The sequence below is a fragment of the Acinonyx jubatus genome, chromosome D1 (genome assembly GCF_027475565.1).
Source record: "Acinonyx jubatus isolate Ajub_Pintada_27869175 chromosome D1, VMU_Ajub_asm_v1.0, whole genome shotgun sequence".
In the NCBI taxonomy this organism is placed as follows: domain Eukaryota; kingdom Metazoa; phylum Chordata; class Mammalia; order Carnivora; family Felidae; genus Acinonyx; species Acinonyx jubatus.
The window spans coordinates 103,275,912-103,293,195 of record NC_069390.1 but is presented as its reverse complement, the minus strand read 5'-3'; the positions used below and the strand labels follow the sequence as shown (position 1 = coordinate 103,293,195).

At 43.5% G+C, this 17,284-nt stretch overlaps 1 protein-coding gene across 13 annotated transcripts in view; it reads left to right on the top strand.

Annotated features, from left to right (window-relative positions):
• Window positions 1-17,284, top strand: part of DIXDC1 (DIX domain containing 1) — a 72,243-nt gene that overhangs the window by 23,641 nt on the left and 31,318 nt on the right. For 12 of the 13 annotated variants that reach the window (XR_003413244.2, XR_003413243.2, XR_003413242.2 and 9 more), the window contains 4 exons: window positions 8,131-8,260; window positions 11,547-11,672; window positions 14,434-14,665; window positions 15,975-16,082. Coding sequence is in view for 10 of the 13 variants with exons in the window: in XM_027036500.2 (XP_026892301.1) it covers window positions 8,131-8,260; window positions 11,547-11,672; window positions 14,434-14,665; window positions 15,975-16,082 (596 nt within the window). In the remaining 3 variants the exon portion in view is untranslated. The remainder of the gene's footprint in view (window positions 1-8,130; window positions 8,261-11,546; window positions 11,673-14,433; window positions 14,666-15,974; window positions 16,083-17,284) is intronic. The other variant, XM_027036501.2, reaches the window with a different exon arrangement.

Genomic DNA, 17,284 nt, shown 5'->3' with positions numbered 1-17,284 from the left:
GATCCTTTTGGCAGGGAATTTGGCAATATCTGATAAAATTACATACCTGCGTGCCTCTTGGTCCAGCAATCCCACATCTTGGAATCTACCCTGAAGGCAGACCTGCATCCACGTGAAAATACCCAGGCCTATACGATGTTCACTCATTTCAGCATTGTTGGTAATTGCAAAACATTGGGAAAAACCTAAGTGCCCATACACAGGAGAATGGTTGTATAAATTATGGTATGTCCACATAATGGAGTGCTATGGTCGCTGTAAACGTGAATAAAGAAAGTCTCTGAACCAGTGTAGAGTGATTTCCAGACTATGTTAAGTGAAGTGAAGTGCAAAGTCCAAGTACAAAAAGAATATCAGTACTGTGCTAGTTTTCACGTAAGAAAGAAAGGGAAATAAGCAAGTATACACGTGTCCTTTTTCTGGATAAACTGGAACTCATGTGGTTGGTTACTATGAGGTGGATGGGAATAGATGGAAAGAACGAGAGAAGGGAATGGAGTAGAAAGAATGACGTAGCAGTGACACTTTCCTGACTAGATGTTTTTGTACAGCTCTGACTTTTAGGATTGCTAATCATGCAATCATCCATGCACCTAATCATCCAAAATGTGGAGAGAACCCAAAATGGACTACTGATAGTACAAAACAAACCCCATTGTATTACAAATGAATAACATAACCACACTGAAGGGACTGGAGAAGAAAAGAACTAACTTAAGTCACTTTTTGCATCAGCATTTTGACTCTAAACTCGAAAAGAACTATGCACAAATATTATATTATGGTTGGTAAATTAATTTTTCACAAGGTATGAGTTAGCAAGTCTGACACTAACTTATGTGTTTCTAGGATCAAGCAAATATTAGTAAATATATAGTGCAGAGTGAGAGTTCTGGTTTCTCACTGGGAGAAAGGAGTTATAATAAAGAAAAGGGACAGGAAGAAGTGAACTCTGTGGGCTTGGTTGGAGGAGGGATCAGTGTAATTTATGCTGTAATTCATTGTATGTCTGTCTCTCAAGGTGTATGTGCATATGTGTGTATACATACATGCATTTTCTTTGTTTTTTTAAAAAATGTTTTATTTGTTCTTGAGTCAGAGAGAGACAGAGCATGAGCAAGGGGGGAGCAGAGAGAGAGAGAGCGGGACACAGAATCTGAAGCAGGCTCCAGGCTCTGAGCTGTCAGCACAGAGCCCGACACAGGGCTTGAACCCACAAGTGGTGAGATCATGACCTGAGCTGAAGTCGGACGCTCAACTGACTGAGCCACCCAGGCGCCCCTACATACATGCATTTTCTACTCTACTACTGAGAAGGCCAAGAATATAACCCCAGTAACAATGAGTACAACTCATGCCCAAATTTTGATTTCTAAAAACCAAAGAACTAGAGTTCTTTTGAGAAATAACGGATTCCAGAGCTGGGCAGAGAAAGCCTAAGACGAGGAGTGTGGAATATCTCATGACGCCAGGAAGTAAGGAAATGTTCAAAGAACATGATCAGGCCATATGAACCTGCAGTCCTACTTCTGGGTCTATATCCAAAAGAAAGTGGGATCTTGAAGAGGTACTTGCACACTCATTTTCATAGCAGCATTATTCACAATAGCCAAGAGGTAGAAGCAACCCACATGTCCATCAACAGATGAATGAATAGGCAAAATGTGGTATAAACATACAATTGAATATTATTCACCCTTAAAAAAGAAGGAAAATCTGACACAAGGGGCAACATGTATGAACCTTGGGGACATTACACCGAGTGAAATAAGCCAATCACAAAAAGACAAGTACTGTATGACTCCATTTGTCTGAGTTCTCTAAAATAGTCAAATTTATAGAAACAGAAAGTAGAACAGTGGTTGCCAGGCACCGGGAGGAAGGGAAATGGGATTTATTGTTTAATGAGTGTAGGGTTTCATTTTGCAATATGAAGATATCTGTAGATTCATTGCACAACAGTGTGAATATACTTAACACTACTGAGCTGTACACTTAAAAATACTAAGATGACAAATTTTATGTGATGTATCTTTTTACCACAATTTTTAAAAAAGTGACTGGAGCATCTGAAAAGGATACAGGAGCCAACATTTGTCCCAATTTGAGCAGCACAAGTAAATAATGATAGTAATGGATTAATATAACGAAAGTGAAATAAATATCCATTATCCCATACTGATATAAATAAGTAAATGAGGGAAAAGAAAGAGCTTTTCCTCATATTAGGAATTCCAACTAGTAAGTGTAGAAGGAATGATGGAATTAGAAAATCATCATTTGGGAGATGTCATAGTAATCAATCAGGAAAAGAATACTCAATGATTTTTAAGAAAGGAAAAATGGATGTTAAGTAAAGCGATGATAGGGAAAAGGATATTTTCATGGTCTCAAATCTTCCCACAAAATACTTACCAATTACAAGGAAAAAATGGCGCCTTCACAGTAGAGAAACTTGGCAGACACCTACCTTAACTGTGTAATCACAATTAATTTCAACAATAATGTGATGTATCAGCATCCTGTGTCTTTTGATATGATGCACAGAGAAGGGTATTGTATGTTTCAAATCCATAACCTGAATTTGATCACTAAGAAATTTTGGACAAACCCAAATTGAGGGACAGTGTACAAAATAACTGGGAAGTATTCTTCAAAATTGTCAAGATCATGAAAGACAGAGAAAGACTTAGCCAGATTGAAAGAGACCAAAGGGACAGGACAACTAAATGTCGTGTGAGATCTTGGACCAAAGAAGGACAGTAGGTCAATTGGGGAAATCTGAATAAGGTCTGGAGATTTTGTAATAGTACTGTGTCAGTGTTAATGTCCTGTTCTGTTGCTGTTATGGACGAAGTGAACATTTGGGGAAGCAGTTAGGTAAATGGGTATAGGGGAGCTCTTTGTACCATTTTTGGGAGCTCTTTGTACCATATAGGGGAGCTCTTTGTGCCACTTTTATGTAAGTCTGAAATTATTTCAAACTGAACAGCTAATGAAATAAAAAATAATACTTAGGGGTTTTGAATAACCCCCTAGTGTAGGTCAATAATGTGTTCTGGTGGCCAAGGAAGAAAGGAAAAAGAAGAACGAAGAAGGAAAGAAAAGAAAAATATCTTGAATGAGGAATCTTCATGTCTCCTTTAAACTCGGAGTATTATGTTAGGTTCTAGATGTCTCAGTTTCAGATAGATTTATACAGAAGATCAGTAATACTTGAAACCATTTTGGGTAAGGAATGTGAGCTTGGCTTGCAACTCTGGATGTGCATAGAAGAATTTAAGGAATATTGGTATAACTGGGCCCCACCCTCAGAAATTCTAACTATTCTCTAGTGGGCCCCCGACGTTAGTATTTTTTTAAGTTTTTATTTAAATTCTAATTAGTTAAGATATAGTGTAATGTTGATTTCAGGAGTAGAATTTAGTGATTCATCATTTATATATAACACTCAGGGCTCAATACAGGTGCCCACTTTAATACCCATCAGCCACCCGGCCCATCCTCTGCCCATCTCCCCTCCAACAACCCTCAGTTTGTTCTCTATATTTAAGAGTCTCAGGGTGCCTGAGTAGCTCAGTCAGCTGAGCGTCTGACTCTTAATTTTGGGTTAGGTCATGATCCAGGGTTGTGGGATTGAGCCCTGAGTAGGGCTCTGTGCTGAGTGTGGAGCCTGCTTAAGATTCTCTCTCTCCCTTTGCCCTTCTTTCCTGCTTGTGTGCACCCCCCCCCCCACCTCTCAAATTAAAAAATAAAAGAGCCTCTTATGGTTTGCTTCCCTGTCTTCCCCACTGCCATGTTCATCTGTTTTGTTTCTTAAATTCCACATATAGGTGAAATCATATGATATTTGTTTTTATCTGACTTATTTTGCTTAGCCTAATACACTCTAGGTCCATCCACGTCATAGCAAATGGCAAGATTTCATTCTTTTTGATGGCCGCATAATATTCCATTGTATATGTATACCACATCCTTTTTTTAAATTTTTTTTAATGTTTATTTTATTTTTGAGAGAGAGAGACAGAGACAGAGTGCAAGCAGGGGAGGTGCAGAGGGAGAGGGAGACACAGAATCCAGAGCAGGCTCCAGGCTCTGAGCTGTCAGCACAGAGCCCGATGCGGGCTTGAACTCACAGATGGCAAGATCATGACCTGAGCCGAAGTCGGATGCTCAACTGACTGAGCCACCCAGGCACCCCTTATATACCACATTCATCCATTCATCTATCAGTGGGCATTTGGGCTTTTTCCATAATTTGGCTATTGTAGATAATGCTGCTGTATACATCGGGGTGCATGTGCCCCTTTGAATCAGTATTTTTGTATCCTTTGGGTAAATACCTAGTAGTACAATTGCTGGGCAGATATTAGTATTTTTAAAAAGCTTCTCCAGTGACTCTGATGGGTAATCAGCATTTACAGAACCCCTTGGTTAAGGAATTGTAATGTTTAACTAGGAGAAAACTCAGGTTAGCTCTACAAGAATCATATGGGGGAACTTGGGAAAATAAAGCTTTCTGAGTTCTACCCTATGGAAAGAATTTGATGGGGGTAATGTCTACATGTCTTTGTTTTTTTAAAAGCTTTCTTTGTGATCTTGAAGCACAGCCAGGGGTGGGAACAGTAGGCTGGATCAGTGCTTCTCAAACTTTAATGTGCATATGAATCACTGGGAGATCTGTTTAAAGTGTGGGTTCTGATTGAGTAGGGGTGGGGTGGAGTCTGAGAGTCTGCATTTCTGGGGGAGAAAGTGGTGTAGACTAAGGGGCCTTCCATTCTGAGAGTTTGAGGGAGGTTCACTGAAACTTCAGGGATGCATTTATTTAGGTGATAGTGTGGTTGAGTGGAAAGAGCATTGGCTTGGGAATTAGAGTTTCATATTCATGCTTTATTGTCTGGTGACCTGGAACAAATGAGTTTACCTATTTTGAGTCTCAGTTTCCAATTAGCAAAATAGATACAGTAAAATCTTCCTGGCAGATTAGCACTAGGGAAAATGTGTTTAAAGGACCTAGCAGAGGGGCACCTGGCCGGCCCAGTTGGTGGAGCATGCGACTCTTGATCTTGGGGTCATGGGTTTGAGTCCCATATTGGGCACAGAGTTTACTTAAAAATGAATGAATGAATGAATGAATGAATGAGTGATCTACCATAACCCTTGACACAGAGTAGGTGTTCAGAACAGTGGTGACTATTATTATCATTTATGCTGTAGAATCCTCTTGTTGGAAACCAGAGGTGAGATTAATGTGCATGAAAAGTACTGTTAGAACCTCTCATCAGTTTTGCATCAGACACAACTTCTATTCAATAGCCAAAAGAAGGCTGTGGTTACTCAAGTAGAAATGATCTTGGTCTAACATAAACCATTTGTTCTTGTCTGCCCCTGCATTATTAGCTTTTGCAATCATTTTAAGTCTCAGCCTGATGAAATGTGACAAGTGATTCACTGACTCAAACAAATATTTGTTGTGCATCTGCTACCCTAAAGTCCAGTACTTCTGAGTTGTTGTGACTCCCTGCATAGAGCATACTTCGGACCTGAGCTCCTTTGAGCTCACTGTTCCCTTTGCCTCATTTCCTCTTTCAGGAACCGCCCCCCCCCACAACCACAAAAGTGTGGGCTCAGGTTGGGTATGATCTCAGCACCGTGTGTGACACTGGACGTCCTCGGGGAGATCAGAGCTGGGCTGTGGGAGGGTCAGGGAAGGCTTCTTGGAAAAGGTGATGCTTGGGCTCAGCCTTAAGAGGAGACTGCAGGCTCAGGGAGGGAGAGTGGCTGGAAAGTGTGGTGCGTTTGGGGCACTGCACATGGTTTGGACCAACCGAAACGCAGCAGGCAAATGGGAGGGTAGTGAGTAAGCGGAGCAGAGGCAGCGGCCAGCACATGACAGACTAAATGCAGCCAGGAAGGTTGGATTTTATCTTGACAAGAGAGGCCAGTGAAGGATCTGAAGCAGGAATGTGTGGAGGGTGGGTTGAGGATGATAGTAGATACAGGAAGACTGGTTAGGAATTTTATTATTTTATATATGTATACACACATGTATATGTGTATATATACGTATATACATATATATACACACATATATGGTTTTTTTTAAAGATTTATTTATTTATTTATTTATTTATTTATTTATTTATTTATTTATTTATTTTGAGGAAGTCAGAGACAGCATGAGTAGGGAAGGGGCAGAGAGAAGGAGAGAGAGAGAATCCCAAGGAGGCTCTGCACTGTCAGCGCAGAGCCCCACATGGGGTTCAAACTCACAAAACCGCGAGATGGTGACCTGAGCTGAAACCGAGTCGGATGCTTAACCAACTGAGCCACCCAGGCACCCCTAGGTGTTTTATACCTAAGCCAGGGTCAGATCCCAACTGTTACCCTTAATGCCTTTTTTGGTCCTAACTCCTTTGCTCCAGAGCAGAGTGGTTTACTACAGAGGTACCCTTTGCTTCCCACGGTGCTTGGGCTGTGCAGCAGGAGCAGACCTTGGGCAAGGGTCTGGCCCACATTAGGCAGAAGGTGTGGCCACCCCTGTTATACCAAGTGAGTGGGGTAGCACGATGCCCTTGGTCAATGCTTGGACCACAGTTAGGCGTTTCCATACCAGATCTGCTGTGTCCTGGCTGGGGCCTTGGGGATGTTCCATCACTTCTCTGAACTTCATCCGTAGAATGGAGAGGATACTGACCCTTCAGTGTTTTTGTGAGGATTAATTAGATGGTGATAACGATGAAAATAATAATGACTGTTAAGCAAGCATCAGTTGCGTGGCAGGTCCTGTCCCAGGCACCTTCATTAATACAATAAAACACATATCAAATTCCAGAACCAGTGTTTAGTTCATGTAGACACTCGATTCCTTCCCCTACTGCCTGCTGATATGGCACTTCCTACAGTTTGTCAGCAGCTGATAGATTATTGCCTTAGCACTGTCTTTATAAAGGACTTCATTTATTGCCACAAATCGACACAGAGAAAATAACGAAGATTTAATTTAAGCTCAGGAAGCAATCAGTGGGTAATTTCCAACATTTTATTGAAGAAGTACTTGTGGTGTAGAAATCAACTATTCTTCAACCAGCTTGTAATATAATACCATTAGCCCTTGAACCTAATGTTTAGGGTCAGGGTCTTGGGCTTCTACAGAAACCAGACAGAGCTGCTGATTGTTCTGGGATATTGTTCATGTGCTCTTTTGATATTTAAGTGTCCATCTTCAGAACAAATGCAAAATTAGAATAAACACCTGGATGCAAGCTTTGGTAGGGGACAAAATGGACTATGTAGGGGGATCCGAGGGCTGGGATGAGTTGTGTGTCCCTATCTGGGCCCAACAGGCTTCTGATGATACTGGGTTTAGCTTTGTCTGACAATAAATGAAAGCCCATTCCCCCTCCTGCCTGCCCCCCGCACCACAACCTCTGCCCAAGTCTTCAGGGTACTGCTCACCAAAGCTTTTCTTTTTCCTTCTTTGTGCAGATTTTAGGCAACTAGATCCTCTTTGACAACATAAAGCACGGATTAACACTAACTCTGTAGCAATCCCAGGATTATGGGCTCAGGAGAATAAATCTCGGGTTGACAGTGAGATGATTTCCATTAAGTCTCATTGTGAAGAACATAGTGATGGGAGAGGTTGTTCTGAGCTGGCTTGCTGTTGTTTATTTCTGATTCCCCAAGACCAGCCTTATGAGTATCAGTGTCCATTGTGCATGTGAGAATGAGTGATTGTTCTTGAGAAGCACAATGGGTTACTGGCAGCAGTGATCACACCCAAAAACTGGCTGTGCTTCTCTACTGGCCCCCATCCATGGTCAAAGGAGCAAAACTCAAGGAAAGCAGGAGTCCTACTCACTGAAACACTCATCTGTTTCTCCGTGTCTACACTGCCACCAAGTCAGCGGTTAGCTTTCCCTGAAGACTAGCAACTAGCATAAAATTAGAGATTTTTAGAACATGTTCCATGTCTCACCATCTTTCTTCTTTATTTCCTTGAAACCTCCTCCTCCCTCTGGATGTGGATTTCCCACCGTAGTCCAGTCTCAAATGTTGCCTCAGAGGGTGCAGGGCAAAGGAGAAGAATCATATTCCTTTCCCTTATTTCCACCTTTGATTTTCCAGCAACAGCTCCAGGCGTATGTGGCCTGGGTGAATGCACAGCTCAAGAAGAGGCCAGCAGTGAAGCCCGTGCAGGACCTGCGACAGGATCTTCGGGATGGGGTGATCCTGGCATATCTCATCGAGATCGTTGGTCAGTGGGCCCTGGACCGATGCCAGCACAAACCAGAACATGCCTTCTTTATCCTCCATGTGCCCTTCCGAGCAGTTTGCTTCTTCTTTATAACATATGGAAATGGAAGTAGAGAAGGTTTAACATTCTTGCCCATCATTAATTCATTTATTTATTAGTCAATAAACAGTGTGCTAGGCACTCTATTAGGCTTTGGGAATGTGATTGTAAGCACAGTCTATGCTCTCAGGAGTCTCCCAATCTAGTTGGAAAGACTGGAAAGTGAACTCATTCCATTAATGTACTTAGGACTCTGATAGAGTAAGGACAGATAGGAGCACCTGGGTGGATGGAGGCGCCGACCCAGTTCTAGGGGCTCAGCGGTGGCTTACCAGACGCACCGATGTCTAAACCGCGGCTGGAAAAGGAAGTAGGAGTCAGGCAAGAAGAAGGAGGGTTCCCAGCAAAAGGACCCCTTCTGTGAAACTACCATCATGCCTCACAGAAGGGTTTCCATGAAGAGCCCTGGATCTGTTGCCAGTTGCTCTTATTGGATGGTACCATACCCTTCTTTCTACAGCATTTGTCCACAGCTCTGTTATTACTATGTGTTCCCACGCACTGAGTGGTGACTGTTTACCTCTCTCTCCCGTGTAGACCGAGCCCTTATTTAAGAGCAGGTACAGTGTAACTTTTTTTTCTGTTCCCACACCTCCTACCAAGTGCCTGGCACATAATAGGTACTCAGACATTACTGTTATATTCATCAGCTGACCTTGCTTAGAATCCTTGAGAGAGTCACTTGCTCCGTCCTTACAAGTGGTGCAGAAGGAGCCAGGTTTGCTACAGGCAGCCTCTCCGTGACTGCCTCACCGGGCCAGCTCATGGATTCATCAGGGCACTCGTTTCTAATGAAAATAACGATGGTAATAGTAATAGCTGCCATCTGTTGGACACTTTTTAATCTCATTTCATTTCATTTCCTTTGATCGTCAAGCCTTGAGAAGCACCTACTATCATCCCTGTTTTCAGGAAACAAGCTTAAAAGAGAAGATTTATAAACATAAATAAATGAATTCCCTGAGCACTTAGAATAGATGAAGCATTGCGCTAAGCATGCTACCTTGGATGGTTTATACTACAGGTGTGATACAGGTACTACCATTTTATGCCATCTCTCACGAGGTTGAGAAGGGCTGGGCAATTGTACAAGGCCACATAACTGTACGTGGCAAAAGCTAGACCTGCTTTAATTCCAAAGCTCATTTTAAACATTATTTTTCACTTGCTGGAATAGATTATACTTGAAAATATAATCAGACAGAAAATGCAGAAGCTACAAAAGGATATAAAAGCCTTTTTTCCACCCGCACCAACTACGTGTTCTTTCTGGAAGTAAGTAGTGTTAGCAGTTTCTTACATTCCTTTTCAGAGATATTCTATGCATATACAAGCAATATGAATATGTATTCTTTGGTTTCCCGAAACCCAGATTCTTAAATGCTGCATTTTATTGTGATTTTGCTATATGGAAAAACTCGCTGAATTCACTGCCTTGTTCCCTGTTCTTTCTTTAACAAACCCTCACTGGGCTTTTGATCCCACCTCTCCACTTACACTGCTCTCATCAAGGTCACAACCTTTGCCTTATCCAGCCCAGTGGCTCAGCCTCAGTCCCCATTTTATTCGACTTAGCAGAACTTGACACGGTCGGTCACTCCCTCCCTCCTTCAAACCCTCTCTTTTCTTGGCGTCCAGGACTCTCCTTCCTTACTGGCTCCTCAGCTTGCTCTGCTGGCTTTTTTCCTCCTTCCTGACCTCTAAATGTTGAGACCCTCCACATTCAGTCCTTATACCTTGTCTTTTCTCTGTCCCCAAGTGATCTCCTCCCACATCTGCATCTTAAGCTCTAAACTTTTCCTTGAGTTCGAGACATGAATATCAGCTTCCTGCTCAGCATCCCAGCCTGGCTGTCTAAAATGCGACTCTACCTCCACATGCCCTAAGCAGAGCTTTTGATACCCTTCTCTCCACCAACCCCTCTATCCTCCAGATTTCTTCGCTGAAATCACACACGGCGGCTGTTAGAGTAGAACTCTTGGAAGTTGTCCTTGATTATTCTCTTTTCTGCCTGTTTTGTACCCAGTCCTTCACATGTGCTGTCTGCTTCATATTAAAATTTTACCTGATACCTGGCTTTTCACTGTCAGCCTTTCCCACTCAAGCCCAAACCATTATCCCTTGCCTTGACAAGTTTCATTTTCTAACTAATCTCCCTGTTTCTGCTTCACATAAATTAAGCCCATATAGAGCCAACTTTTTTTTTAAGTTTATTTATTTTTTGAGAGAGAGAACATGTGCATGCATGCATGGGGAAGGAGCAGAAAGAGAGGGAGAGAGAGAACCCCAAGCGGGCTCCGCACTGCACTGTCAGCGCAGAGCCTAACGCAAGGTTCCATCTGTTCATGACCTGAGTCGAAACCAAGAGTCAGACGCTTAACCAACTGAGCCATCCAGGCGCCTGTAGGGTCAACTTTTGAAAGCACAGATCACGTAACTTCCTTGCCTCAAACTCTCCATTGGCTGCCCATTACTCTTAGAATAAAATTCAAGTTCTTTACTTTGGTCCACAGAGCCTTAAATGATATGGCTTTGTTTACCTGTCTAACTTCTCCTAGGACTTGACTCCTCTCTCTCTCCACTCCAGCCCTGCTGGGCTTAGAGCTGCTCTTCAGAGAAGCTGAGCTCATTCCCACCCTGGGGTTTGGACTTGTGATTCCTCAGTCCAGAATGCTTCCTCCTTGAATCTTAACATCTCTTACTATTCAAGTCTCTGCTTAAATATAGTATCATGATCCCACACTTTTTTGTTTTTCCTCGTAGCACTTATCACTACCTGAAATTCTATTAAACACAAACTGGTTAACGTGATCATCTGTTATCCCTAGAAATATAAACTCTGTGATGGAAGGGGCTGTGTCCGTCTTGTTTATTGTTGTTTCACTGTTGCCCAGAACGGTACCTGGCACACAGCAAGATGCTCAATGAATATTTGTTGAGTGCATAAGGGGACACAAAGTAACTTCACAGGCCCCTGGATACAGCTTTGAAAATTTGAAAGCCCACTGAAAGGACTTTGCTCTCCTATTCCTCCATCCAAATTACAAGCACCAAGGCCTAACACACTTGCACATTTATATATAATCTGAGCATTTACATCGAATATTCCTTTTCTCAGTGTCTGGCTATTATGAAACTTTGGTATGGTTCCTCCCTATAACTTCACATATTTTCTCTCTTTGAACAGCAGGAGAAAAGCTGAATGGGATACAGTTGAGTCCCAGTAACCAACAGGAGATGAAGAACAATGTGGAGAAAGTGCTACAGTTCGTGGCCTCCAAAAAGATTCGTATGCACCAGACTTCGGCTAAAGGTCAGTGCCTCATCACGTCTGGGTCAGCTTTACCCAGTGATTATGAGCCTCAGAAGGACCATCCGTCGTGTAGCCGAGGGTTCTGAGTAGACTGGAATAGGATTAGGTCTGTGGCCTCATATCATTTTTCCATAAAGAGAGTTACCCTCTTGGGATGGGGCGATTCTCAAAATCTGAGTACTTTTGAAAACCTGGGTGGAGATAGACATTCTCTATTCATTTTAATTGAATAAAGGTTTGCTTGAGTGTGTGTACAAAAATTAATCGAGTAGAAATGACAAGACCGGAGTATTAACTTTAGAATGTCTCATTTAAGGGGCACCTGGGTGGCTCAGTCAGTTGAGTGTCTGACTTCAGCTCGGGTCGTGATCTCATGGTTTGTGGGTTCGAGCCCCATGTTGGGCTCTGTACTGACAACTCGAGCCTGGACCCTGCTTCAGATTGTGTCTGCCTCTGTCTCTGCCCCTCCCCTGCTTGTGCTTTGTCTCTCTCTCTCTCTCTCTCTCCCTTTCTCTCAAAAATAAGTAATAAAAACATTTAAAAAAATAAACTCTAGAATATCTCATTTAAGTTATCAAATTGAAGATAGATGATGTTTTCCAAGTTACTTGGGTTTCATGCCCAAGAATTATTTCAAATCATATTAGCTTTATTTTTTTCCATCCAGTTTTGCAGAAGAAAAATATTTATGGCTTTTTTTTTTCTTTTTTTTTTTTTTTTGGATAACACAGAATATTTTGGGCAAGAGGAAAGGGGCTCTGGGACCTCTGCACATACCTTCTGTTATAGCCACACGACCAGAAGAGGACACTGCTCAATTCACTTTGAGCCCAGGCTGCAAGGAAGCAATTGTTTAGGGTGTCTTGAGAGAGCACAGGCTCCCTGGCCCTCCCGCTGTTTCTTTAGAACTGATTGTAGATCTGGTTCTGTTTCAGCTTCAGTTTCTGGGTCTGATGGCCCAGGGCTCTGATGAGAAAGGGGGCCAGAGGGAGCCTTCCTTCTGTGTTGGATTATTGGCGTTCTAGGTGTTGGGGTCATTCAGGTCGGCCGATTCTTACCATTGAGAGCACCCTGTAGAAGGTATCAATCAATCTTTTTCCAAGCCTTGCATATTTACAATGCTGTGAAACTAAAAGCATGAGAGTTTTACCCATTCCCTTACGTGAACTTTCACCAGACCTATCACATTGGTTTTTTTTGTGTGCATTCTTTTTTTCTAGGGCAAAATTTAGGGTGTCGTAATGTCCGTGCTCTGGTCCCCATGAGGGGTGGGCTTAGGGATCTGGCCCATTAAAGTTAGCTATTTTGAGGGAACACCGCCATTGAGGACATCATTGTCTTTTACCTGGAGAAGGGCAGCAGTTTCCTAATTAGTCTCACTGCCTCCCATCCATCCGCTCTCCACACTGTAGCCAGGATGATCTTTCTGCGAAGACATATGCCCCTACCACTGCTCTGTGTGTGCAGGTCCTTATGGGAGAATCCAAAGTCCTTCCTGGGGCTTGCCCTGCCCTTTCTGACCTCTAATTTCTCCCCTTGTGGCCTCACCCCCTCACCCTCTTCCCCTTGCACTCTGGGCCCTAGCTGTGCTGTACTTTTTCCACTTCATCTGCCACAGTGGCATGCATAGAAATATAATGCAAGTCACATACGGAAGTTTCTGAGAGCCATATTTTTTTTAAAAAGGAAATAGAAGATAATTTTAATAATATATTTTAACCCCAAATATCCAAAGTATTATCAGTGCAACATGCATTCAGTATAAAAGCTATTAATGAGATACTTTGCATTCTTCTTTTTTTGTACTAAGCTAATGAGATGTGTTTCAATCTGACTTTTTTTGTGCTAAGTACCACCCTTATAGCACATTCAATTCAGACTATATCTTTAAAATTTTTTTTTAATATTTATTTTTGAGAGAGAGAGAGAGTGTGTGTGAGCGGGTGAGGGGCAGAGAGAGAGGGATACATAGAATCCAAAGCAAGCTCCAGACTCTGAGGTGTCAGCAGAGCCCGATGCAGGGCTCAAACCCACCACCTATGAGATCATGACCTGAGCCCAAGTCGGACGCTTAACCAACTAAGCCACCCAGGTGCCCCCAGACTATATCTTTTAAACGCTCAGTAGCCACATGTGGCTAATGGCTCCCATATCAGATGGCACAGCTCTCGTAGGTCATGCTCCCTCTCACCTCTAGACATTCACGCCTGCTCCATCCTCTTGGAACACTCTTCTCCTCCTTCATCTGATGAACCAATCAAGTCTCACTTTAAAACTTATTTCCCCTATACTCTCTCCCTGAGCCCTCTAGACTAGACAAGATGCCTCTACTTTGAGCCCCCAGAGAATCCTGTACTTCTACCGTAACACATTACCATACTTTGTTGTAAATGCTTGTTTTATTTTTAATGTTTATTTATTTGAGAGAGAGAGCACACATGAGTGAAAGCAGGGGAAGAGCAAAGAGAGAGGGAGACAGAGGATCTGAAGTGGGCTCTGTGCTGACAGCAGAGAGCCTAATTCGGGGCTCGAACCCACGAACTGTGGGATCATGACCTGAGCTGAAATCGGATGCTCAACCGGCTGAGCTATCCAGGCGCCCCTGTAAATGCTTTTAAATGTTCTGTCTTCCTGTTGAACATGGCTTTGTGAGAACAAAGACCTTGACTGCCTCGCTTACCTGTATCACTAGCAAATATGTGTTCAATGAGTGAACCCTCTGCCTCTGTCTTAGGACCTCTGGGTGTGTTCTGTCCCTCAGATATTGTGGAAGGAAACCTGAAGTCTATCATGAGGCTGGTCCTTGCCTTGGCAGCTCATTTCAAACCTGGCTCCAACAGGACAGTGAGCCAAGGACGGGACTCCAGAACCCCTCTGCAGAGTCACCAACCACACTGTGCCACTGCTGTGGCCCAGGGGGCAGCTGCCGCTCTGGCCGACGTGTGTCATGACATGTCACGGTCGGGACGGGATGTCTTTCGATACAGGCAGAGGTAAGGGTAGAAATCTGGGGCTGGGAACTTGTTCCTCTCTGAATTTCCTCCTTTAAATGATACTGTGCAGTAGACAGAAGGATCACCCAAACAGCCCCACGCTGCAGAAGAGAGCAAGGAGTGTAGGTCAGAGAGGACACTCCATGAGAGAAGAGCCCTTTAATTAACTTATGTTTTATAAGGGCTCTTATAAAACAGAGAGAGAGAGTGAGAGAGAGAGTGCATGCATGTGCACGCAGGGGAGAAGGGCAGAGAGAGAGAGAGAGAGAGAGAGAGATGTTTTTAAATATTTATTTTTGAGAGAGAGTGAGAGGGAGAGAGTGAGAATCCCAAGCAGGTTCCTCCACGCTGTCAGCACAGAGCCCGAAACGGGGCTCAAACTCACAAACCGCAAGATCATGACCTGAGCCAAAATCAAGAGTTGGACGCTTAACCAAATGGGCCACACAGACGCCCCGGGAGAGAGAGAATTTTAAGCAAACTCCACACTCAGCGCAGAGCCCAACATGGGACTTGATCCTATGACCCTGGGATCGTGATCTGAGCCAAAATCAAGAGTCGGATGCTCAATCGACTGAGCCACCCAGGCACCCTGAGAAAAGCCCTTTAATATTTTTAAAAAATTTTTATATGTTTTTATTTATTTTTGAGAGCGAGTGAGAGAGACAGAGAGAGAGACAGAGCACGAGCTGGGTAGAGGCAGAGAGAGAGGGGGACACAGAATCTGAAGCAGCTCCAGGTTCCAGGCTGTCAGCAGAGTCCAGCGTGGGGCTTGAACTCACGAACTGCGAGATCATACCCTCAGCCGAAGTTGGAGGTTGAAACTCCTGAGTGACCCAGGCACCCTGAGAAAAGCCCTTTTAAAAGAGATGTTTATGTTGCAGTTAGCAGAAAGTAAAGGAATCACATTTGTAATTTTTTGCTCTGATGCCCAGAATTTTAAATATATGCCTTTGGCACGGCGTGTTTTCTACACCGGGAGATATGTGGGAGCAGTGTTCAAGTCATCTGGGGGAGTCTCCTAGAATGTACGCTAAAGCCAGCCTGTCCTGAAGGAAGTCATGGCAGGAAACATTTTGGGGGTTATATGTCTGCTGGGAGAGAGCAAGACCCTGAGGTGTTGCAGACCCTAGGGAAATCCATCTGTCTGTCTTCCCTGCTGGGTGTCGAGGGTCTTTAAGGCTGGGGCTTGGCCTTACTCCTCCTCCTTCCCCTGGCACTCTCAGAGTGGCCAGCTACCGGTTCTCGTTGAGCGGACCCGAACTGAAAGACTGATGCCCTCTCCTTTGCTGGCATCCTCCGGCTTTAGGAACAACAGCGTGGACGAGGAGATTGAGAACCCGTACTGGAGCGTGCGAGCCCTGGTGCAGCAGTATGAAGGGCAGCAGAGGTCCCCGTCTGAGTCCAGCTGTAACAGGTAAGTGCGGCGCCAACTTCCCACCACTGCCGTCCTGGTTAAAGGTGGAATTCTTGGGGATTCTCAGCCTCGGGTAGCAGCACAACAGGCTTTAAGGCTCCTAAACCTTTTCTCTTTCCCTCAGTTTGTTTGACTTCAAAGGGGGTAGTCTTCGGCACTGCTTTGCGGTTTTGTGCTGGCAGGCAGGCAGGGAGGGTGGGGTGTTGGTAAATTTCCCACACAAGGAAGCTTTTTGTGCAGAGCCTCAGTGTCACTGCTTAGGTATGTCCACATGGGGGCCTGTGAGGGCCCAGCCCCTGGTTCTGATACTTGCGTATCAGCTGCCCCCGTTTATGACAGCCAGTTCCACAGCATGGCCTTTGCACCTGAGCTTAACTCTAAGCATGGCCTGAGAAGGCTGTCTAACACTTACAACAAGAGTAAAAACTGAGCAGAGTTGTCTGAGAGCATGAGAATGTTCCAAACTTTCATTTATAGGGCTAGGAATTGCAGCAGATTAGTGTGAATTTGAGTGGGCTAAGATGTTTGTGACTCTAGCAGAAAGGCCATCTGTATCTCTTAGAGCCAAGTGCAGAGACCAAAACAGGACACAGTGCTCTAATAAAAGCCTGATCGATGCCAAGTGCAGTGGCAGAAAAAGACTACTTTCCTAGCTCATGTAAATCATGCTCCATAAATACATCCCCAGAACATGTTAGCTTATTTACTAACTTCATTTCATAGCTGAATCATACTTAATTTATGCTCTTATGACCTTTTCTTTCCTACCCCAACCCAGCTTAGCCTGTTCTCATTACAACTAAGTGTTCCTTGTCTTACATGTATCTTATGTGCATTTGTCTTCTTCCTATTTCTTTTCCACATAAAATTCTGTCTTAGATTGATAGACCATTTCTTAATTTATTGCAGTCACATGGAATTCTTCCCAGCACTTCACTAAACTGATAATCTTGCTCAACTTTAATTTTCACCTTTAATAGATTGCCTTTTTATTTATAAAATTTACATAACATAAAATTAGCCATTAATCATTTGGAAGTGTACAATTCAGTGGCATTTAGTACCTTCATCATCTTGTGCAGCCGTCACCTCCATCCAGTTCAAAGACATTTTCATCACCCCAAAAGGAAACCCTGTACCCATTAAGCAAGGGGTGTGCTAGTAAGGAGAATCTGAGCCATTTCTTCCTTGCTTGCTCCTTA